The sequence below is a fragment of the Hemicordylus capensis genome, chromosome 3, assembly GCF_027244095.1.
Source record: "Hemicordylus capensis ecotype Gifberg chromosome 3, rHemCap1.1.pri, whole genome shotgun sequence".
NCBI classification, from domain to species: Eukaryota; Metazoa; Chordata; class Lepidosauria; order Squamata; family Cordylidae; genus Hemicordylus; species Hemicordylus capensis.
Window position 1 is genome coordinate 13,257,687 of NC_069659.1, and position 24,541 is coordinate 13,282,227.

Below are 24,541 nucleotides of genomic sequence, written 5' to 3' on the forward strand. Positions count from 1 at the left end.
TTTGGAGCTGAAACGGGGGTGATTCGTTTCGGCTCCAAAACATTTCGGGAGAGCAACAGGGTAATTCGTTTTGGGTACAAACATTCTGTACCCGAAATGTTTCACAAATCCCTGATAGAAATATGTTGATTGATAGATAGATAGATAGATAGATAGATAGATAGATAGATAGATAGATAGATAGATAGATAGATAGAAATCAGGGAGGCATGGGCGCAAATCCTCCCATGAAACATGCTGGGTAACCTTGGGCCCAAGTCACTAGGCTAGATTATACTATCATTAAATAGGGTAGGACATCAGAACCTGGGAAGCTGCCTTCTACTGAGTTAGACCATTGGTCCATCTAGTTCAGGATTGTCTACCCAGACTGGCAGCGGCTTCTCCAAGGTTTCAGACAGGAGTCTCTCTCAGCCCTATCTTGGAGACGCCAGGGAGGGAACACGGATCCTTCTGCATGCCAGCATGCAGGTGCTCTTCCCAGAGCGGCCCCATATCTTCCAGTGCTCACACATGTAGTCTCCCATTCAAATGCAACCAGGGTGAACCCTGCTTAGCAATGGGGACCATTCATGCTCGCTACCACAAGACTAGCTCTCCTCCCACCTTCTTCGGCAGAAGAACCATCCGGAGCACTTCAGAGGAAAATGTTTGCCTGTGCATCCAGGGTTCATGAACAGCACCCTGGACCTTCAAGATGTAAACTGATCTTCCTGATCCTCTCTGTGGTTTACAGTAAATCAAACAGGCTTATCAGGCTGATGGGATGGCCCACCCACCCGCCAAGACTGCAGGGTAATGATAGCATTATTAACATCTCAAAACAGCCACATGCACCAGATCATTTCTAATAACTCGCTCCAAATCACTGGAAGAGCCCTGGGCATAAAAGGGTGGTGAATAAGCTCTTCAAGCCACAACTCAACTGAGGACTGTCTCTAGTTTCTAGTCCCTCTAGGATTGTTCAGGCCCCTTAGGAGACCATACAGACCCAACCATCCATACAGGCTTCTGTGGCAAAACTCCAACGGTTTCGCCAGTTCTCTCACATGACCTTCTCACCCTGAGGCCTCCTGGGCTTGCCTCTTAAGAAGCAGGACTCCACAGTCAGCCCCATGCCAGGACCTGAAGGTCTTAGGGTGAGACTAATACTTTTTGCTTTGGACTGAACGCTGCTGAGTCCAATAAAAAATAAATGTGAGGGTGGGGAAGAGAACAGACCCTTAAAATTTGCCACTGGATTTGGGAAGCAACTCAGCTTTTGGGCTGATCCAGGAAGGCAAATGCTACATTCTTGATCCAGTAGAAATGAAAGAAAAGGTTTCTTTCCCACTTTCAAGGGCCACAGGTGACCTTAGATGCACGGTTTCAACTGTTTTAAGGACAGATTGCCCTTTAAAGCTCCGGATGTTTCCTTTCAACCCATCCTTGGAAGGAAACCATTGCAAGAGAGTTCTCTGTAGGCGCAGCCTTTGTCACTGCTCTGGGCTTTTGTTGCGTAGGCACTTCACAAGACCGCTGACCTTTCTGTTCTGGAAAAGGAGCCTTGATAAAATGGCTAATTAATGACCCGCTTTGGATCACCCGCCTGAGAGATTACGAGAAGACACACAATGGATGTTAAATGGTGGCAACCGGAAAAAGCACGGGTTGCCATCAGAGGGTGAGCTTGGCTCTTGAAGTCAGGAGCTCCCAAATTCCATTTTGCTAAGCACTCTCTGTTTTCCATCAAAGCCCCTCGTTAGCCTCACTTCACATGTACATGCCAAATAATTGCTTGGGCTGTTTGTGTCTGTTTTTGTTTTGTTTCACTGGCTGCCATTAACAGCTACATTTATTTTTTTTAAGGCCAAAGGTCTTCTGGCTCCTTAAAGACAAAAGTCTGATTCAGACATTTCAAAAAGCATTGCTGAAACTGTGTACACATAGGAACATAGGAAGCTGCCTTCTACTGAGTCAGTTTGTGGAATTCTCTGCCACAAGATGTGGTAACAGCCAACAACCTGGATGGCTTGAAGAGGGGTTTGGATAACTTCATGGAGGAGAGGTCTATCAACAGCTACTAGTCGGAGGGCTATAGGAGTAACAGCAGGAGAGAGGGCATGCCCTCAACTCCTGCCTGTGGCTTCCCAATGGCATTTGGTGGGCCACTGGGTGAAACAGGATGCTGGACTAGATGGGCCTTGGGCCTGATCCAGCAGGGCTGTTCTTATGTTCTTACACAGACTGGCAGTGGCTTCTCCAAGACTGCAGGCAGGAGTCTCTCTCAGCCTTATTTTGGAGAGGCCAGCGAGGGAACTTGGAACCTTCTGCATGAAAGCAGGCAGGTGCTCTTCTCGGAGCAGCCCCATCCCCTAAGGGGAATATCTTACAGGTCTCACATGTAATCTTCAAATGCAAACCAGGGCAGACTCTACATAGCAAAGGGGACAATATATACAAAGGGGACAATATATACAAAGGGGGCAATATATGCTTCTGACACTGGATGGAAGTCCTGCCACTCACCATCGTAACACACCAGTCACACTGGGATCAGCCCACAACAATGGAAAGCAGCCACCATCAAGGATATGGTGCTTCCCTGTTCAGAGAGATGCCACTGTAAAGCATGAGTGGTGAGGCACAACAGTGAGTGAAGAATTGGGGGAGGGGCGTCGGACCCGTTTGCACCACCATACACAGTTACAGCAGCGCTTTCCAGACTTCATGGGTTATTTATTTATTTATTTGTTTGTTTTATCTATTTATTTATTTATTACATTTCATTTCTATCCTGCTCTTCCTCAGAGGAGCCCAAAGCATGCTGTACATGGTTTGTGCTTATCCTTACAACAAGCCTGTGAGCTATGTTAGGCTGAGAGAGAAGTGACTAGCCCAGAGTCACCCAGTGAGTAACGTGGCTGGGCAGGGATTTGAACTCAGATCTCCCTGGTCCTAGTAAGAACGTAAAAACAGCCCTGCTGGATCAAGCCCAAGACCCATCTGGTCCAGCATCCTGTTTCACACAGCGGCCCACCCGATGCTCCTGGGAAGCCCATAGGCTATGCCGGATTAACGTAGTAGCAAATGTAGCATTTGCTACGGGCCCCACGTATTCGAGGGCCCCACACGCCTGGCCTGAACTGCCCTTCTTCTTTCTGCTCTCTACTTGGTGCCGCTTCTCTCCTCACTGCCTGCTGCTGCCCGTTCTTGTCTCCCGAGTCCTGAGTTGGCCGTCACCCAATTCCAATTGGCTGCTTTGCCCTTCGCCCACATGCTTCTCGTGGGGCTGAGAGGTGCAGGCAGCCCGCCCCACGCGCACTCCATGCCTGTGGCACGGCGCAACCTCCTATATTCAGTGACACACGCTTGATTGTGATCGCCCATAGCCACTCGGCGGGTGCTACTCTCTCTCTCTCACGAAGAGCGTGTCTACCCACCACCAACCACCGCCGCCATTCCTGTAGGGTGCTGCTGAACCCACTAACCACCCTACCCCGCCCCAAAACGAATCCAAAGAGCTGGGGCTGCCAGGCGGGCCAGGTATGCGTGAGGAAAGAGTGTGCTGAGAAGTCGGCTCGGCCCTCCAGCTTTCGCCGAGACTCCTGTCTGCAGATTGAACACAAAAGCGGGGGCGTTTTGCAAAGTTGGCTGGCTGGCTGGCTGGCTGGCTGAGTGGGAGCATGGGGTGGTTGGTGGTGGTTCTGGGCATTTATTATTATTATTATTATTATTATTATTATTATTATTATTATTATTATTATTATTATTATTATTTTGATTTCTATACCACGCTTCCAAAAATAGCTCAGGGCGGTTTACACAGAGAAATAATAAATAAATAAGATGGCACCCTGTCCCCAAAGGGCTCACATTCTAAAACGAAACATAAGATAGACACCAGCAACAGTCACTAGGCAAGATCAAAGCACAGAAATGCAGAGCACTTGCCACTTATAATACTGGTATTTTCCCCGTCTCTCTCTCCCAAATGCATTCTTATAAAACATCGAGGGGGTGGAAAGACACTTAAGTTGCCCAATCCAGATGAACCCTTTGGACCTTGCATGTGAGGTCCCTTTGGACCCTTTGGACCTTGCATGTGAGGACCTTGCATTTAGCTTATCCATCCCAAGATCCTGGATTGAGGCACAGCTAATTAGCCAAAGTACAAATGAGATTTGTAAGAGGTATCGTAGGGGAAACCTGGAAATGAAATCATGTAAGCTCCAGTTCGGTGCCCTGCAGAGGCTAAGTCAATGTGTGCTGGAGTTAAATGTGCACAATCTAACATTGTTTCAAAAAATGAAAGGGAAACGATTTCCATGCACAATGCAGAAACATTTCCAGTATCATCAACAAATTTGCTCGTGCTAAATCTAGAAAATGTAACTTTTAAATTGTAGTTTTCTTAATTTTGACATTTGAAATTGACACCTACATGTATGTAATAGTATTCCTGAAGTGTCAGACATTTGTCGCAAGTAAATAATTTATGTTTATGTTTTAATATTTATGTGCATTTTTAAAAAAATTAAGGGCCCCTTTATAATATATGCTACAGGCCCCGCACTAGCTTAATCCAGCCCTACCCATAGGCAAGAGGTGAGGGCATGCCTTCTCTCCTGCCATTACTCCCCTACAACTGGTACTTAAAGGCATTCTGCCTCTGAAGCTGGAGGCGGCCTATAGCCCTCAGACTAGTAGCCACTGACAGACCTGTCCTCCATGAATTTATCTGAACCCCCCGTAAAGCCATCCAGGGTGCAGGTTCAGAGAACCCGGGCCGCCAATGGAAAGGGCAGTGTGAGACACCCCATGTGCACAATGTCACATGTACATGGGTGTGGCACGATCTCCAGAGGGCCTGCCCCAGCCCTCCCAAACACATTCCCAGCCAGCGTTTGCTGACTGGATGCATTTATCTCACTTCCTCTCCCTTGCTGGAAGGAGAGGAAACGAAATAAACACAGCCAGCCCAAAAGCGCTGGCTGGAAGTAAGCTCTGGAGAGCTTGATCGGAGTTCGCAGGGCCCTGGCCATGCCCTGGATGTCCAGCAAGGGAGAGGCAGCGAAATAAATGAACCCAGCCAGCCAATGATGGCTGGTGATGCATTCAGGAGGGGTGGGGCGTGTCATGAGAGTTCAGAGGAAGGCAGCCATTATAGGCTAAGACTGCTTTATTGTGTTACAGGAAGAGACAAGTTCAACAAGAAGTACAGGCAGGAAGCAGGAAGGGACTCTGCCTCCAATTAGGATCGCTACTAGCAAATGCTAGTGCCACCTACTGGCTGGACATATTAGCAATAGCAAGCAATAGCACTTACATTTATATACCGCTCTATAGCCGGAGCTCTCTAAGCGGTTTACAATGATTTTTAGCATATTGCCCCCAACATTCTGGGTACTCATTTTACCGACCTCGGAAGGATGGAAGGCTGAGTCAACCTTGAGCCCCTGGTCAGGATCAAACTTGTAACCTTCTGGTTACAGGGCAGCAGTTTTACCACTGCGCCACCAGGGGCTCTTTCCACAACATTTCCACACATCTCCCCGCCCCTTTTTTTAAACCAACAACAACTATTATTATTATTATCATTATCATCATCAATCATCATCATCACAGAACATCTAGACAATTGGGAATTCATAGGTTTGTTATGCATCTCGAAATCTCAGGGATTTCCGAATAATTCAACAAAATGAGTAGTGGGCCAAGTACTGGTATCATGGTCATTTTGGATGGCTGGCCCCAGCATGGTTTCTATAGAGCAGGGTTTCTTAACCTTGGGCCCCCAGATGTTGTTGAACTACAACTCCCATCATCCCCAGACATGGTCAAGGATGATGGGAGTTGTAGTCCAAAAATATCTGGGGGCCCAAGGTTAAGAAACCCTGCTATAGAGGAACCTGGGGTTGCAGGTACTGTTTCCACATCAGTCCACTTCCCCATTTGCCTGAGGGTAGTGAAGACTCGTAGTAACATGGTTAAAGTTCAATGATGTGCAAAAGAGCTTGAATTCCGCTGCTGTAAACTGAGGTGCATTGTCTGTCATGGGCTATTCTGGAGTGCCAAAACAGGCAAAGGTGTTCTTCAGTTGTGTTGCGACACGTGATAGTGGACAAGGAAAGTATCTCAATGTGTCCGGAAAAGTAGTCTATGATGACCAAGTAGTGTCGGCCTTGAAATTCACACAGGTCTGCTGCAAGTCTCTTCCAAGGTCTAGAAGACAAGGGTATAATAATTAAAGGCTCTTTTCACTGAGCTGGTCTATTCTTTCTACAATAATCACAAGATGATACCTTGGTCTTTAAATCATTTCCAATACTGGGCCACCATACCGTCTGCTTGACACACACAGCATTTGGTTAAGCCCTGGTGAATAAGGTCTAAGATTTCTTTCTTCATTATTTGTGGCACAACAATATGATGTCCTTTTGTTATTAGTCCATTTGATTCACTAAGCTGGCCATGTTCATAAAAGTATCGCTTAGATAGCTCTGAAGTGTCATCGATATATTCAGGCCACCCATTTCTGATATACTGTCAGACCTCTTGAAGCTCTGGATCATGTTGAGTAGCTGTTCTGATCTGAAGAATCTTGTCAGATGTTTCCATGAAGATGTGTATTGCAATAGCTTCCTCTAGGTGGGTCCCTGTACAGTATCTGGGCCCCTACAGCAGAACTGCCCAGGGCTTCCGTGGCCAATTCAACTCGACAGCAATTCAGTCCAATTTGAGTACCTAAGCCTCAATCTTGATCCAAACCCAGCAGACTGCCACTTCCATCTGAACTGAACAGCCCAATTCACTTTCAAAGTGATTCGGTCACTTTGGCCCCTCTGTCCATCTCACCACCCTCCCCTGACCCCTGTAGGTATTTACCGGCATAGAGAGGAGACACACTGGTTTTATTCTGAGCTTTTCTGGAGCACAGCGAAGAAGCAGCACCTTTCACAGCGCCACTATGAAAATAAAACCCAGAAGATGTTTCTCCAGCAATCCTGGGGAAAGCTCCAGGTTTGCTGGGAATTGTAGTCTTTTCCAGGGCTGCAGCCATCCTCCTTGGATCTATGGCTCGCTGCACCTCATGGAAGTGGGAATCACTGCCCCATACAGTTTTATTGGCTCTTCTGGTATCCGACTTAATGCGGCTATCTTGGATGAGCCAGAATGGTGTAGTAGTTGAGTGTTGAACTAGGTCCAAGGAGACCAGAGTTCAAATCCCTGCTCAGCCATAAAAATTCACTGGGTAACTCTGGGACAGTCACTTCTCTATCAGCCTAATTTACCTCACTGAGTTGTTGTTTAGGGGTGTGCATGAACCAATCAATATAGCAAAGCGGACAATTCATACTTGCTACCACAACGCTCTTCTCCTGGCTGACTTTCTGCTATCACCTATTCTCCATCTCTAGGAGGGTCGATGTTGTCATTGCCAAAAGAAGCATTCATCCCTTGAGATGGTAATGGTGGCCAAAATCTGTGGGCCTGGCTCGTGGATTAAAGGGCCCCCTCAAATCTGGGGCCTGCTCTACTGCTGCTAGTTGCCCAATTAGGGAAAACTGACATTCTGCCCCCTCCCGAGCTTCAAGCATGGATTTCCATAATCTAATCTTGCCCTCAGATCTCCATTGCATCTATCTCCAAACACACCCACATGTGGGCACAGAAGAGCTTTTGAGCTCCACTAGATGGTGCTGCTCCATCTGGAAATGATCAAATTGTGATCCTTCAAATAGCAACCAGCGGAGCATTGCACACTATACGGAAATTGTGCATAGCCTCTGAACAGGGCTCGTGTCTGAAAGAGACAGCATACTCCCAAGACTGTGACTATTGCTTTTTGCATGGGTAAAATATTTGCTCTGAGTCTACTTTGCCCTTAGCCGCTAACTAAGAGGAGAAGAGCTGGTCTGGTAGCAAGCATGACTTGTCCCCTTTGCTAAGCAGAGTCTGCCCTGGTTTGCATTTGAATGGGAGACTGCATGTGTGAGCACTTAAGATATTCCCCTGAGGGGATGGGGCCACGCCAGGAAGAGCACCTGCATGCTTGCTTCCAAGTTCCCTTCCTGGAATCTCCAAGATGGGCCGAGAGAGACTCAGCTTGGAGAAGCCGCTGCAGCTGCCAGTCAGTGTAGACAAGACTAAGCTAGATGGACCAATGGTCTGACTCAGTATATGGCAGCTTCCTATGTTCCTATGTTCTAACTCACTCTGGTAGTGCAAGAGCAAAAAGTGCCAATCCCCCTTCTCCCTTTGCCTGTCACTTACCTTCTGCCTGCACAGGGACCCCTCCCATTGAAGTCAGAAGGCAAACAGCAGGAGAAGAGCAGAGCGCTTGGTCACCACATCTAGAAAAGGACATTGTAGAACTAGGAACTGGAACTAGAACTGGAAAAGGTGCAGAAGAGGGCAACCAAGATGATCAGGGGCCTAGAGCACCTTGTTTATGAGGCAAGACTACAACACCTGGGGCTTTTTAGTTTAGAAAAAAGACAACTGCGGGGAGACATGATCGACTTCTATAAAATCATGCATGGGGTGGAGAAAGTGGAGAGAGAGAAATTCTTCTCCCTCTCCCATCACACTAGAACAAGAGGTCATCCCATGAAATTGATTGCCGGGAAATTTAGGACCAACAAATGGAAGTACTTTTTCACACAATGTATCATCATCCACTTGTGGAATTCTCTGCCACAAGATGTGGTGACAGCTAACAACCTGGATCGCTTCAAGAGGGGTTTGGATAACTTCATGGAGGAGAGATCTATCAAGGGCTACTAGTCAGAGGGCTATAGGCCATCTCCAGCCTCCAAGGCAGGATGCCTCTGAGTACCAGTTGCAGGGGAGTCACAGCAGGAGAGAAGGCATGCCCTCAACTCCTGCCTGTGGCTTCCAGTAGCATCTGGTGGGCCACTGTGTGAAACAGGATGCTGGACTAGACGGGCTTCCTTGGGCCTGATCCAGCAGGGCTGTTCTCATGTTCTTATGTACGGCACCACCTTCCCCTCCTCCCTTCTCTTCCCACTCACTCTTTGATTGTGTGGGGATGGCATTTTAAGATCCCAGCCTTGTACACCAAGGAGATAAGTGGCGGGAGACGGAAGGAGTTGACGGGCAGCACGGGAGTGGCCGGTGGCAAGGGAAGTAGCAAGAGGGGGAAGGCAATGCCTGCAGGTGGTAGGGCTGAAGCAGGATGCCCACAGATGCTACCCAAAGGTGCAGGTGCTGCCTACGGCTGTCTCCTTACCTCGCCTCATTCGTAGCGAGCCTCCCCTGCCTGTACATCGCACAGGGCCTCCCCAATAAACGGTGAGTCCAAACAAGACAGAGATACTCATTGTGGGAGATCAGAACTTAGGACGGGGTTTAGAGCTGCCTTTTCTGGATGGGGTCACACTTCCCCTGAAAGAACAGGTAACATAGACTGGGAGTACTTCTGGACCCAAACCTCTCCCTGATATCTCAGGCTGAGGCAGTGGCCAGGAGTGCTTTTTATCAGCTTTGGCTGATACATCAGCTATGTCCACTTCTGCAGATAAATGGCCTTAAAACAGTGGTTGGTTCTTTCTTTCTTTCTTTCTTTCTTTCTTTGTGGTGGGACCGGGTTTCCTGGGTCAGCTTGAATCCGGAACAGATTCGGGCTGCCCCAGGCAGCTCAGGCTTGGGTTCAATTGAGCTGGGGCTGATTCCAGTCCAGGCATCAAGCCCAGCCAAGTTGGCTCACGAGCTGGCTGAAGGAGATTCGCCTTTACAAGTAAAGGCTTTCCTTAAAGTAAATGTGGTGGGGAGTGGGGGAGAAAAGGTAGTCTTTACCTTAAAAAATAAGGTAGTGACAGGAACTGTGATGGCCATCTCCCTTACCATCATTTGATCCCTTTGACTAGCTGTCATGTGTTTCCATTTGCTGTACTCCTGGTCCTGCTCTGTCCACTTCTGGTTTGCAAGGGTGCAAACTTTTCAAATAAACCAGAAGTGGACAGAGCAGGACCAGGAGTACAGCAAATGGAAACACATGACAGCTAGTCAAAGGGGTCAAATGATGGTAAGGGAGATGGCACCTGCCAATGCACCAAGGTAATCCAAATGCCGCACTGCAAAAAGCCAAATGTTGCAGCCTCTGCCTATTATGCCCATTAAGCAAAGTTGTGTAATTTCTCTTATGTTAGATCAGGGGTGTTGCAATGCCCCCAAAGGATATGGGGTTGTGGTGGCCCAGGCGATCACATCACCATAGACACTGTCACTTGAAAAAAAAAATTAAGATACCTCCAGGGCGGGGGGGTGGCCTTCGTCACTGCCACTGCTGCTTGCCCTTGCCACTGCTGCTGCCACCACCTTGATGGCAGCAGTGGAGTTAAACATGCCACTGCCGAGTGTGCAAAAAGCCAGCCAGGAAGTGGTGCAAGCACACCCATTACCATTTCCCTGCTTGCTTTGCACACGCCCATGGTGAGCTGTTTCGCTCCTCCGCTGCCATGATGCAAGAGGCGAGGTGGCCCAGGCACCCGGTGAGGTGGCCCAGGGCACCCCAAAAACAATAGAAGCCCATGCCTGCTGACCCCACCCCCAACGATGCCACTGTGTTGCATAATTTTGCCATGTTTCCTATTGTGCATCGTGTATTCTACTTCTACTACTTGCATGTGGCTAAAGATGATGGGAGTTGAAATCCAACAGCATCTGGGGACTCAAGTTCGGGACTCCCTGGTTAATACTATCCTGGGAGTGTGTACAAGTTTTGGGGATATATGTTGAAAAGTTCTTTTTAAAAGCTGCACAATACAGGAAGATTTTTCAGGGTGGAGGGGAAAGGACATCTGTTGTCGTTCCAGATATCTAGAAACATACACGGCAATGCAGCCCCTTTTCACACACTGCTATATAACAAAGTACTCCGGTTGGTTGGCAGCCATTTAGTGCTATATAGTACAGCAGAGAACATAAGAACAGCCCTGCTGGATCAGGCCCAAGGCCCATCAAGTCCAGCATCCTGTTTCACACAGTGGCCCACCAGATGCTGCTGGAAGCCTACAGGCAAGAGCTGAGGGCATGCCCTCTTTCCTTCTGTTACTCCCCTGCAACTGGTATTCAGAGGCATCTTGCCTGTGAGGCTGGAGGTGGCCTGTAGCCCTCAGACTAGTAGCCATTGATAGACCTCTCCTCATGAAGGAGCCCCTCTTAAAGCCAAACTCCTCTTAAAGCCATCCAGGTTGTTGGCTGTCACCGCATCTTGTGGCAGAGAATTCCACAAGTTGATTATGCATTGTGTGGAAAACGTACTTCTGTTTGTTGGTCCAAAATTTCCTGCCAATTTCTTGGGATGACCCCTGGTTCTAGTGTTCGTGTGAGAGGGAGAAAAATTTCTATCCACTTTCATAGGAACATAGGAAGCTGCCATACTGAGTCAGACCATGGGTCTATCTAGCCCAGTATTGTCTTCATAGACTGGCCAAGGTTGCAGGCAGGAGTCCCTCTCAGCCCTCTCTTGGAGAAGCCAGGGAGAGAACTTGAAACCTTCTCTTCTTCTCGGAGCAGCTCCATCCCCTAAGGGGATATCTTACAGTGCTTACCCTTCTAGTATCCCATTCATATGCAACCAGGACAGACCCTGCTTAGCTAAGGGAAGAAGTCATGCTTGTTACCACATGACCAGCTCTCTTCTCCTTTCTCCATACCATCCATGATTTCATAGACCTCTATCAGAGGTGCTGACTCACCTCTCACTAGTTGCAGGCAACTAGGCAAGTGGGTTTTTGGTATTGGGTTGTGTGTGTTTTTTTACAGGTATGCTCTGGACCTTCAGCAAAAGCAGCACAACTCTCCTGGAGAGATTCCTTTGTACAGAGCGACTGGCACTGTGATCTCAGAAATCACTGCTAAAAGGCTGGAACTGTATCCATGGAGGACTCAGTCACATTTGTCACATCACCGAATCCCCAGTGAGTCAATCTAGCCTCATTCTCACAATCCAAATCTGGGTAGGAGGTAGGAGAGCCATGCACACTCCCAATTGACGGGCATATGTTTGCAATGATCAAGGTAGGAGGGGGGAGAGTAATCGTATGGGAGCCTGAAGCTGGGTAGGAGGTCTTTTCATCCACCCTGGAGAAAATGGTGGGGGGAGAACGTGGGTTGGCCATGCCAGCCCTTCCTGACTACTGGCTCCCACATGGTCTCGCTTTCCTCCTCCAACCTTGATCTTTGCAAACACACAGCCACCGATCGAGAGCATGCACGCCTCTCCTACCCTGGCTGGGCTCTCCTCCAAGCCAGATTTCAGTCATGAGAACGAGCCTTATGTATAGAAGAAGATTTGGATTGTGTGAACCACATTTAAGATACTTAGGGTTGGGTAATAATGAAGAGTGCATATTGAGGTCATTCCCACAATCAAAGGCTGTGTTCTACCCGGGATTGGGAGCTGTGTGTGCTGCCAATTTTCCGTTGTGTAGAAGCAAGTTAAGAGGAAAGCATTTGTAGATGTGATTGTGTGGAAGCAAAGCAGGAGGAAAGGCTACCCATGTTTTCCTTCTATCTTGCTTCCACACAGTCACTTCTACCCAGGTTTTTCTCCTTCCTTGCTTTCACATAACTGACAGTTGGGAGCGCACACACAGCTCCCAAACCCAGGTAGAACAGAGTTTTTGATTGTGGGAATGACCTCATAGGATGAGGTGAAGCCTGCACAAGATTTTTTGCTTCATCTTCTGGTTTGGCACAAATCTCATGTCTGATGCAGATGTAGACATAGCTCCCTAAAAAGCATCTCCTAACATTCCGACTAAATTACTCCTGAGTATTCCTATTGAAAAGTAGTGGTCCTTTAGCATAACCCCTGAGTAGTAGTACTGAATAACTTTGTGTGGGTGTCAGCCATTGTTTCCAAAACAGGAGCATGTACACCTCTCCGCCCTCCAGAGGAAGGGCTCACAACCCACTCCCAATTTCTTAACCATTGTTAAGTGATCAGAGATATTACATCTGGGTCTGGCTGTACTGATATAAATATACAGAGAAAAATTAACTCCATGTTACCACTCAAAGTACAATGCACCTTAGAATGTTATGATTTGTTGAAGACTTTAATTAACATAACTTAATTATCAAATTATATTTTGTACACAAGATGAACTCAATGGCATTTCTTTCAATGCTTTGACATGTTCATGAAAGAAGTTGAAAAGAGTTGGTGGACATTTTATCACCAGCACAAATAGTCGTTTCCTTCGTCCCGTTTTGCAGTTCGGTTGATGCACTTGACTCAGTATTATTGTTTGCAGTATCCTCTGATACATTGTTAAATACTAGTTGACACTAAAAGGTCTACTCTTGAGCAAGCTGTCCAAGGAGCAAGGCCCCAGGATTTAGTAACAATATGTGTGAGTAGATCTGCTGTTTTGCAGAATTAGAAGCAGTGGTCCCTCCTTTGCGTCCTCCAATGGAAATCCTGGCCAGCACAAGAGTGGGAAAAGAATTTACATTGAAAGAACTGAGACGTGGAGCAGGGAGTCACTTAAAAATAGAAGTCACATACAATTAGTCACGGCTGCTTTAGAGAAACAACCCCCGTCATAACAGGCTAGTGTCAGACACATCTATCCACTGCACTGGCTTACAGCTAAACAATAATGTGGATCTAAGGAACAATATAACCATGGCAGTATTTCATGCTGTAAAAACCATACTCAAAGGAATTACATAGTTCTTGGTTTTCCAATGCACGGGAATGTAACCAGGACAAAAGAGGTGGGAAGCAGAATTCTCTGCCATGGGATGTGGTGATGGCCACTAACTTGGATAGCTTTAAAAGAGGCTTAGACAAATTCATGGAGGACAGGTCTATCAGTATCTACTCGTCTGGTGCCTATAGGCCACCTCCAGTCTCAGAGGCAAGATGCCACTGAATACCAGTTGCAGGGGAGCAACAGCAGGAGAAAAGTCATGCCTTCATCCACCTCTTGCCTGTGGGCTTCTCAGAGGCATCTGGTGGGCCACTGTGGGAAACAGGTTGCTGAACTAGACAGGCCTTGGGCCTGATCCAGCAGGGCTGCTTTTATGTCCTTAAGCTACAGCCATAATTTAGAGGGGGTACTAGGAAGCCACTCTTGGATAAATGAGGCTGTGCTTTTCTTCAGTTTGTACTGAAGAGAAACACTCAGTACCATGAACTGTTATCTCCCTGGAAAAATCCCAACTGTCCGTGCGTTGTATAAAAATTAGATTCACGTACCCCAATACAGCAAGAGAGGTCAATGCATGGAACACAAGGTTCTATTGAACTGGCTGGATGCATCTTGACAGAAACATGCAGTGTCAGTCTGAGAGGCCATCCACAAAGTGAATACTGTGGAGAGCCGGTCTTGTGGCAGTGAACATGAATTGTCCCCTTTGCTACATAGGATTTGCCTTGGTTTGCATTTGGATGGGTAACCCCATGTGAGTGTTGTCTACTGTAAGGTATTCCCCCTTAAGGGATGGGGCCATAACTCAGTGGCTGAGCATCTTCTTTGCATGCGGAAGGTCCCAGTTTCAATCCATGGCATCTCCAGGTAGGGCCGGGAAAGACTCCTGTATCATTGGAGAGTTTCTGCCAGTCAATGCAGACAATATTGCGCTAGATAGACCAATGGTCTAACTTGATATATAAGACTGCTTCCTAGGTTCCTAAAGTGTGTTAGTTTAAGGTCTTTGTCACTTGTTCAAGGTTGCCCTGTTTTAACCAACACCCAGTTCCTCACTTATTACAACTCTTAACTTCTCATCCACGCCTGAAGTATAACGTACTTTATGGGTGGTCCCAGAGGGTGCCCACCTCTGACCCTGTCTACAAATGGCATGAAAGAATGGATTTCCTACCACCTTTTCACTTAAGAATTCTGCTGGCCATCACAAGAAAGTGGAGTGGAATGCCACAGAATGGACTTCCAAGATGGAAGCCAGAGCAAGCTCCACCCTTTCCCCAGCTCCCCGTGGTTGACTCACCAAATATCACACCTCCATTACAACCCCAGAGCCACACTTTCTCCAAAACTTCAGTCATGGGATGTCCATTCGTGGGACACCGGGTCATTTCCATGCATTCCGCATCCGACCCCTACTAAACAATTCTAGGTCTTTTGCTGTGACCTGGTCACATTGATTTGACTTCCACGAAGCAAGCAGAAAACAGGAGCCTTTCTTTACCGTGAAGTTCTCCTCAATACCCTGCACTTTTAGAAGACAATAAATAAATAAAAGGGCAGCCAATTGTCTCAGGCACATTTTGTCATCTTTCTGGTGAACCAAGTTCTCCAGGTTCCGTGGCGCCATGCAAGACACACTGGGTGTGATCCAGGAGGAATTTCCCCAGCGCCAGCTCTGTTGGAATGAATGGGAGCTTCCGTGCCATGCATTTCAATGGAGAGAGATGCCTGCCAGACTGTTCCTGTTAACCTTCACGACAGTGGTGCAGAAGGAGGGCTTCCTGTGGCATCTGCAGTTGGAATGATCCCCCAATAGCAGACAGACTGTAGGAGAATCAGGGAAGAAGCAGCCATCAATGGGGGGAAATCAGACCTCTGGCTCTATCTGGACACCAAACACAGGAAACTAAATACAACTCCTAGAGTGAATAAAGAAGTGGTGGGAAATATTTAAACCTGTCAAGCTAACAGATCATCAGAAGTCAAACACGGCATTTGTGAAATCAATTGTAGTTTGATGACCAGTTGTAAAATACATGCAAGACCTGCTCCATAACTTCCCAGAAAGGTTTGAATAGCTTAACCCAGGGGTTGTCAATATTGAGTCCCCACAGATGTTGTCAGCTTGTAATTCCCATCATCCTCAGCTACAATCCCTTTGGGGCACTGTGGATGATGGGAGTTGTAGTCCAACAACATGTGGTGACCCTAATCTGAGAACCCTAGGCTTCACCTGTTTGAAAATGTGCCAGGCTTACAGTATTATGAAACATGAAGAACTGAAACCATGTATATCTGCTCCCTATCACAATTATGATAGAAATTTCCCTCCTTTTTATATTATAATCTATTGTATATGGCAGAAGCCACCTAATGGTGCAGCGAGGAAGTAACTTGCCTAGGGAGCAAGAGGTTGCTGGTTCGAATCCCCCTGGTATATTTCCCAGACTATGGGAAACACCTATATTGGGCAGCAGCAATATAGGAAGATGCTGACAGGCATAATCTCAGACTGTGCGGGAAGAGGCAATGGTAAACACCTCCTGTATTCTACCAAAGACAACCACAGGGCTCTGAGGTCACCAGGAGTCGACACCAACTCGACGGCACAACTTTTACTACATTGAAAGCCACCTTCGCCATGACAGGACTTGAGCATCCAATAGATGTACGCCACTGTGCACGCTAAGAGTCAATCCGCATATGATGCAGAATGAAGTGGCAGAATTCTGGACTGTACCACATCAGATGGCAGGTGGGGGGCTCATATTTTTCAAGGCTCCTTTTATAGAACTCCCTACATGTTGTAGCACTAGGATATCAGGAAAGGACTACAATAAAAACTTGCTGGTGTACTATTGTATCACATGCAGGGAGGTCTGGGTTGTTTTTAACATGGAGGAGCAATGAAAAAATGCAATCTCCTCCCCCACCTGCTGTCTGAAGTGGTACAGTACAGGATTCTATGGCTCTGTCTGATGTAAGGTTTAGACAGGCTCTGAGACTCAAAGGACATGTGAACTTGTGATTAGGTTCCACAATTCTCCAAATCTACATTTCTCAATAAAGGAACTGAATGGGGCAAATGCTCTCATCCATATTGTGATAGGATCTTCCCAACATTTTTAGTTTTACTTTAAAAGCAGCAAAGGGGGGGGGGCTCTTATTTCGATAGAAGAGATTTAACCCTTTCCTTCTGTGCTTTATTTCCAAATAAATCATGCACACATGCTGAAGCTGTTGTTAACCCCAAGTGGGGTAGGGGGGGGACTATAGGTCCAGACCCATGGCTGCTTTTAAAATAAAAGCAAAAATGTTGGAAGATACAGTCACGGCTTCCCAGCACCACACGCAGTTAGGGACTAAATCCATGAGGGTTGCCGCGCCACAAAAATGCTCAGGAGCCTGCTCAATCACTTGTACCGATGTGAGTTATTTGTGGCCTCCAAGAAAAGACAAAATAACCAACTTGTGTAAGGCAATAATCCTTAGCATTTATATCGTGCTTCTGGAGTGTTCTGTGCACTGCATATTAATTATCTTGCTGTAACCTTTACAGAAGCCCCCAGTGAGGCACTACCTTGGCGTGTTTGTGGGGCTTGCGTGCTCTGAGGAAGGTAAAAGCTATGCCAGAGGTCCAACCATACTGGACAGGTCTCACCAGAGAAGCCAGACAAAGAGTGCCTCTCCCATCAACAATATGGTGAGATGTAACTTTAATAAATCTATACCGGATCGGTCGTCACCCTGGTCAACAAGGACCGCGCCAGGTGCTATAGTCCCTGGACATCTGGTGGCAAGTGGGCTACAGGACTCAGGATCTTCAGTTGAGCAACCAGGGCTGAAGACAGCAAAGCTACTGGAAGAAACGTCGCTTAACCAAAAAAAAATACGAAAAATTCCAACAGAAGTCCTATTATTATTATTATTATTATTATTATTATTATTAACACAGTCAGACAGGTGTTATTGACTGGTTTGTTTTATCCAGACATCGAGTCTTTCCCAAGGGCCTGGGGCGGCTGAATTTTATTGTCAATATTGTTGCTGTTGTCACTATAGATATCGTCGTAGAATATAGGCTGTTCCCAGTAAAGTTGCTTTTTGTAATTGGCTGATGGTGATTTCTGTGGCCCCTATGGTGTTAAGGTGCTCTTCAAGTTGTTTTGGAATTGAACCTAGGGCGCCAGTTACCCCTGGGATTATTTTGGTCTTCTTCTGCCACAGCCTTTCAATAATAATTATTATTATTATCATTATTATTCTCCTCCTCCTCCTCCTCATACTGAAGCTGAGAGAGCGCGGCTTGCCAGAGGCCATCAATTGAGCTGATAGCAGAGGCAGGATTCGAACCAGGGAAGTTTGGGTTCGTAGTCTCTTCACTACTACGCAACACCAGTTCTCTAACTGTGCAGCAAATACGTCTGCCACACAGAGCCCTTTCTGGTGGTCCATGAGAAGGGCTTGGCGGGTGGGGAGGAAGATGCACAAACCTTACGTTCCCCACAGATGATCCATCGAAGGAGCTGGATCCATCGAGGATCGTGCACCTAGATGATCCTCCGCTACCCCAGGCAATGCAAAGGGTTGGGGGTCAGGACACATCAACCTGACCCCTGGAAATTCCATGATGCACCATATGAGTGCAAGGTGCGTTCTGGGTTGTTGTTTTTTAAACGCCCCCAGCGACGAACGGAAGCCCCACAGTTGCTGGCGGATGATCGGAAAAACGGGCCTAAAGGAGCCTCACTGCCTTATCTCCATTTAAGAAGCTGGCCTCTTTGGCGGGTTTGCCGCCAAAGCACTGCTGGGATAGGGCACTATCCGGGCAGCTCTTACGATCAGCCGAGACAGAGCTTGGCTTCCTTAGTCCGGTTTTGGCTGATCGTAAGAACAGCCTCGTGGAGAGATCAAGTGAGTCCACACTAGCTTCCAAACCACACTGCATACGCAGCCAAATTGACTTAAAATGTTGTTCCCCAAACCAACAAGATGAAGTTCAGCAGAGACAAAAGTAAAGTTCTGCATTTGGGTAAGAAAAATCAAATGCACAAGTACAGGGCAGGGAGGAGTGGCAGGGCAGCAGTATACCTGAAAAGGGTTAGGTGTTGAATAAGAGCCAGCAATGTGATGCCGCTGCTTAAAAAGCGAATGCAATCTTAGGTTGCATTAATGTCCAGATCATGAGAAGTAATCATTCCATGCTATTCTGCACTGCTCAGGCTTCACTTGAAATACTGGCTGGCATGATGAAGAAGTCCCACTGAAACGAAAAGGACAAGTTAGGCATTGCTTAACTTGTTCCTTTAATTTCCATGGGACTACTTTGAGTAATTTCCCTCATCATGTCAGCCACCCTGTCCAATTCTGGGGCCCTGCATTTTTAAGAAAGACATTGATAAACTGGAACAGGCTAAGAGGGGGACAACAAAGATGGTGAGAGGGTCTGGAAACCAAAACCTATGAGGAACGGTTGGACGAAATGGGTATGTTGAGCCTAGAAAAGACTAAAGGGGATATTATAGCTGTCTTCAAATACCTATTCTATGTTGCTCCTAAGGCAGTGGTTCCAAACCAGGCTTCCTCCAGATGTTGCTGAACTACAACTCCCATCATTCCCAGCTACAATTCATTGTGGCTGGGGTTGATGGCAACATCTGGAGGAACCTTGGTTGGGAACGATTGTCCCAAGGACTGGACGAGAAGCGATGGGTTGACATTTCAAAGAAGCAGATTTAAGCTAGATATTAGGAAGAATTTCCTAGTTGTGAAAGTTATTCACCAGTGGAACAGTCTGCCACATGCAGTGAAACAGTCTGCCACATGTAGTGGTGGGCTCTCCTTTACCGGGGGTTTCCAAACAGAGTTTCCAAACAGCCATCCGTCAGAGGTGCTATAGCAGTTTCCGCCACTGTGCAGGGGATTGGATGAGAAGACCTCTAAGGTCCCTTCCCGCTCTATAATTCTATGATGGCATGAACAGGAGAGATACTCTACATATTCATGTCTGGTCTGACTCTAAGAATCTAAGAGTGTTATAAACCAGATTCAAACTCTTCCCACTGATTTCAAGTGAGCGTCAAACCAGATCTTTGGAGATCTGTAATCAGGTGGCATGACCCAGCCAGGGGGGATCCATGAACAGAGATTTCAGGACACAGATCTCTCCAATCACATGCAGACATGGCTGCTTTTGGTGGGGGGCAGGGAGATGAATGTTCATAAATTACTCAACACAGGGCTTCTTAACCTAGTCTCCAGAAGTTGTTGGACTACAACTCCCATCATCCTTACCCACAATGACTTTTTGCCATTGTGGCTGGGGATGATGGGAATTGTGACACAAGATGTTCTGGGGCCTCAAAGCTGGGAACCCTGGCCTAACAGATAGTAACAGCTCTGATCTCCCATTTAGCAGGGAGATGATGGAGCTCCACAATCTCAGATGTTTTACTGGGGATGGTTACTCAGAAATATAGGGGAAAGCACTCTGGAAACGCTCAAAGACACTCTATGACACCGTCACGTGTTCCGGGTTTGATTTCTGGCATTCAGAAGAGCCTTGAGCCCCTGGGAGAAAAAACTGTTAGCGCAAATTAAGTTCCTAGGATGAATGTGCCATGCGACAGAAGACCATTCCTTCTGCACATGATGTGGGAACAAGATTACTGGATCTCTTTAAAGAAATGTTCATTCCAAAACATCATAGCATTTCTTTCGTTTCTAGAATTCTGCACCCTCGTAAAACACATGGAGCATTCCTTATTCTGGATCCCTGCCACTCTGGTTCACACACCCTACTTCTTAATGTCTCCATCTTGCAACCTTGAATGCAACAACACAGCAATACAATTCCACCTCAAACACAGATTCCAGACCAGTAATTCAACTGCTAAATATTCAGGGCGGTGGGTGGTCCTTTTGTGGGGCAGGTTCTTTTAACTTCTGGAAAGAGCGTCACCTCACTGCCCTTCAACTCAAGTGAGCTTCTCATCAGGATCTAAAGCCAATACGTGTAGACAAGAAGAAGCGGGATCGAAGCACCTTTTCATTTAGAACTGCACCAATAATTAAGCTCTGTTCTCTTCTGTGTTGGTTTTCCAGAGAAAATGACAAAATAGAAACCAATCTATATGGCACCAAGTTGGTTAAATGTCACAAACCCACCACCCCAGCCCCCCCCCCCCAGTTATTCTTCCATGCCAATAGGTCCCTAAAGGTCATTCTATAAGACAGCAATCATCCTTGATTTCATGCATTTCTATGGTTATTTGGACACTTGGGAGGTTAGGAACAGACAGAACAACCTTATGCTGGTTGCACGCTCATGTGAGTGTGATGGTTGCTCCCCAGAAACCCTGGGAATTGTTTAATAAGGGAGCTAAGGAGCCTCACCGTGACCTCTAGCCTCCTTCACCGAACGGCAGAAGGCCCTCTCCAAGGCGCTTTCCAGATTAAAACCTACAGCAGTGTCACTACTACGGATCTGCTAAGTGTGCCTCCGTACTTCCTGTGTTGGGACACCGCAAACCCAGCGCTGACAGCAAGATGCCGTTCACATTCCTGAGGTCTTCTTTCCGATTTTATCTTTGCATTATATCGTGCTACAACGTTGCAGGTACGTCGCAAAAAAGCCACTGTATTTTCCCCTTGTAGAAGTTTGAGACTGAGATTCTGGGCCGAAGCATTTTACCCCTGCTGTAGGGTTTAATCTGGAAAGCGCCCCTGAGTAGAAATGAGTGTGAGCCCACCAGTCTGTGCTGTTGAGATGCCCTAGGGGTCTCCAATGGCCTCCGAGGGGGAATCGGGGCATCCCGATGGCCATGATCCTTCCAGCGTCCTTCTCTCTAGCGCTCCCTTGCACAGGCACACACTCCCCTATTCGCTGCATTTTAGGGGCCCACTGAACTGCAAGGGCCAGGGCGGACCCCTCCCAAACTGCCACCCGCTCCCATGTGGGATCTGCCGCTTCTATCCACCCCCCTCCAAAACGCAACCCCACCTCCTCCCCCCGCTGCCGCCCTAAAGGCTGGAATAAGGCACCCCGCGGCTGTACCCCGGGGCATAGTCACAGGCCATCGCAGGCGGAGGCGGGAGGGGGCAGTCGGGGAAGAAAGGCGCGAAGGCCGCCGCCAAGTGAGCCGCCCCCGGGCTGTTCTCCGCCGCCGCGGCCGCGGGCTCCGAGACGCCGGGGTAGAGGGCCGGGAGGGAGCGCAAGGGGGGCTCGGGGTACAGCAAGTGGGGCAGCGGGTGGAGGGGCTCGTAGAGGGCCGGTTCCAAGCCCAGATCCGAAGCCTGCAGGCGGCTGCTCTGGAAAGCGGGCGGGTCTTGCTGCTGCGGGAGCAGGGTGCTGTAATCGGGAGCGGCCAGCAGATCGAAGAGCTCCTCCGGGCCGGACCCTCCGGGCTCCTTCAGGCCGGTGCTCGGCGCTGCTGCTGCACCGGCGACGCCGCGACTAGGGGCCGGCTCGGTGAAGAAGGACGGGGGCAAGTTGCGGTGCCTCAGCGGCACCTTCTTGGCGCCCCCAGCGCCGCCGCCCCCGGCAGCAGAGGGGCCCGGGCCCGCGTCCTGCCCGGCCGCCCCGACGGGGACGCCCGCCACGGGATCGAAGCCGGACGACGGCCGCAGGGAGTCGAAGAGGGCCGCTAAGCTCTTGCTCTGTAGCGTGCTGGCTTCGCGCTTGGCCGGCGGCTTGCAGTGCGCCGGGAGGACGCTGGGGGGCGACGCGGACGCCGGAGCGCCGCCGGCCGGCGTTGCTACTGCTGCCGCCGCCGCCGCCGAAGTCCGCTTGCTAGGATTCGTCTGAAGGGGATGACTCGCGTTGGGCGCCTCCTGGCCTCCGGGCGCGGCAGTGGCGGGCACTGCCCCTCCGCCGGCCCCGATCATGCCGGTGCAGCGCTTGATCTGCTTCTGCAGGTATTTCCGGTGGTTGACTTTCCGCTTGGATTTCACCGGCTTGTCCAGCGCCAGCTTGATGTTGCTGGACGCCGAGTCGATAAAGCTCAGCAGGTCTCGGGTGGCTTCCTTGAAATCCCCGGGGTCGCCGCCGCCGCCTCCTCCGCCGCCGCCGCCTCCTAGCAGAAGGGACCCCCCGTCCTCGTAGCCCTTCTCCAGGTCCACGAAGTCGCCAAGCCCCGCCGCCGCCGCCGGGAAGCAAAAGGGGATGAAATGGTGGTGGTGAGGGTTGAGGGTCGCCGCTTGCACCGCCATCGCGGCCCTTGAGCTGCTTCTTCCTTCGAGGGAGACGGAGGCAGAGGAGGAAGCAGCCCAGTCGCGGCTTCTCCCGTGGCTCTTTGAAAGGGGCTACTGCTGGCCCTTGGGAGAAGCGGAGCGTCGCCCCGGCCAGCGAGCGCAGCGCGGCATCTTCTGCCTCGGGGGTCTCCTCGCTCGCCCTCCTCGGCTTGATGCGCCTTTGCGGCTTGTTGTTGCCTGGGTCACCGATGCAAACTAGCGAGGACAGCGGCTCTTGGGCTCCCTCCGACGGCTTCTTCCCCCCCTTCCTGTTGAGCTGGAGGAGGAGGCAGTCAGGATGCCAAGGGGGGGGGAGGAGGAGGGGTCGTCCGTGTTGCCCTGGCTGTTAACTCTTCCTTGTCTCTTTGGCTATTCCTTTCAGTGACCTTTTAGATTAGGGTGCATGAGTGATGGGGCGGGAGCTACTGCATTTACCCGAATTGAAGGCGACTCTGAATTGAAGACGACCCCCTTAAAAAGCAAGACAGAGGTTGCCGGTTCAAATCCCCGCTGGTATGTTTCCCAGACTATGGGAAGCACCTGTATTGGGCAGAAGCGATATAGGAAGGATGCTGAAAGGCATCATCTCATACTGCGCTGGCGATGGCAATGGTAAACCCTTCCTGTATTCTACCAAAGAAAAACCACTGAGCTCTGTGGTTGCCAGGAGTCGACATCGACTCGACGGCACACTTTACTTGAATTACAGTAACTAGAAGGGCACCTGCTTGGCATGCAGAAGGTCCCAGGTTCAATCCTGGCAGCATCTCCAGGGACGGCAGGAAAAGACTCATGCCTGAAACATTGGAGAGATGCTGCCAGTCAGTGTAGACAATACTGAGCTAAATGGACCAAGGACCTGACTCAGTAGAAGTCCCATGTTCCTATGATTTAGGGGCTACCTCAATGCAGACAAGCCCACAAGCTGTTTTTTACTCCCAGAGTGAAGCTGCAATGGGTACAGATGGCAGCTTCCCTCCTGAGGCGATTTTTGTTGGGGAAATGGCACAAGACAACAAGTTAACCTCCACACACACTCATCAAATAATACTTAACATCAGTGTCGCACAAAATCTTTGATAGCTGAGACACACGCGTTTCTGCACTGCACTATCAATTTTACACATCCAAAGGTGTACTTTCAGAGCTGATCCATCCCTGCAAGCAGAATGAGCTGGAAGTTAAGGCCCATTCACACATCATGTTCAGCACTCATACAATGAGTGTGCAGTGTACACAGGTTCAGTCATTCACATGTTATGCTGAACACAGTTATAGAAGTACACTTCCTGTCTGTAGCCTGCATTTGAAGGGCCTGTATCCAGGTTTGAACATGAACACAGGTGCAGTCATTCACACAAACGTGTAAGAGTGTACACACATCTGTACACTCAAACAGCATAATGTCTGAATTGGGATTGAGTGGGGAAGCAAATGGTGCTAGAATTGACTGCTCCAGATTCTATGAAATTGAATTTATTATTATTATTATTATTATTATTATTATTATTATTATTATTGAGGGGTGTCACATTTTGAGGCACCTCAAAACTCCACATAGACAAGAAACCAGGACAGCCTAGTGAGCAAGGGGCAGCTAGAATATTTTCCCCAGATGTGCTAATTTTCTATTTTCCAGA

At 48.5% G+C, this 24,541-nt stretch overlaps 1 protein-coding gene across 1 annotated transcript; it reads right to left on the reverse strand.

Annotated features, from left to right (window-relative positions):
* Positions 1-13,043: 13,043 nt before the first annotated feature.
* Positions 13,044-23,146, reverse strand: FAM181B (family with sequence similarity 181 member B). Its single transcript, XM_053312059.1, has one exon. It carries the CDS (start codon positions 22,878-22,880, stop codon positions 21,693-21,695), a length of 1,188 nt encoding a protein of 395 aa, XP_053168034.1. The 5' UTR covers positions 22,881-23,146; the 3' UTR covers positions 13,044-21,692.
* Positions 23,147-24,541: the final 1,395 nt, after the last annotated feature.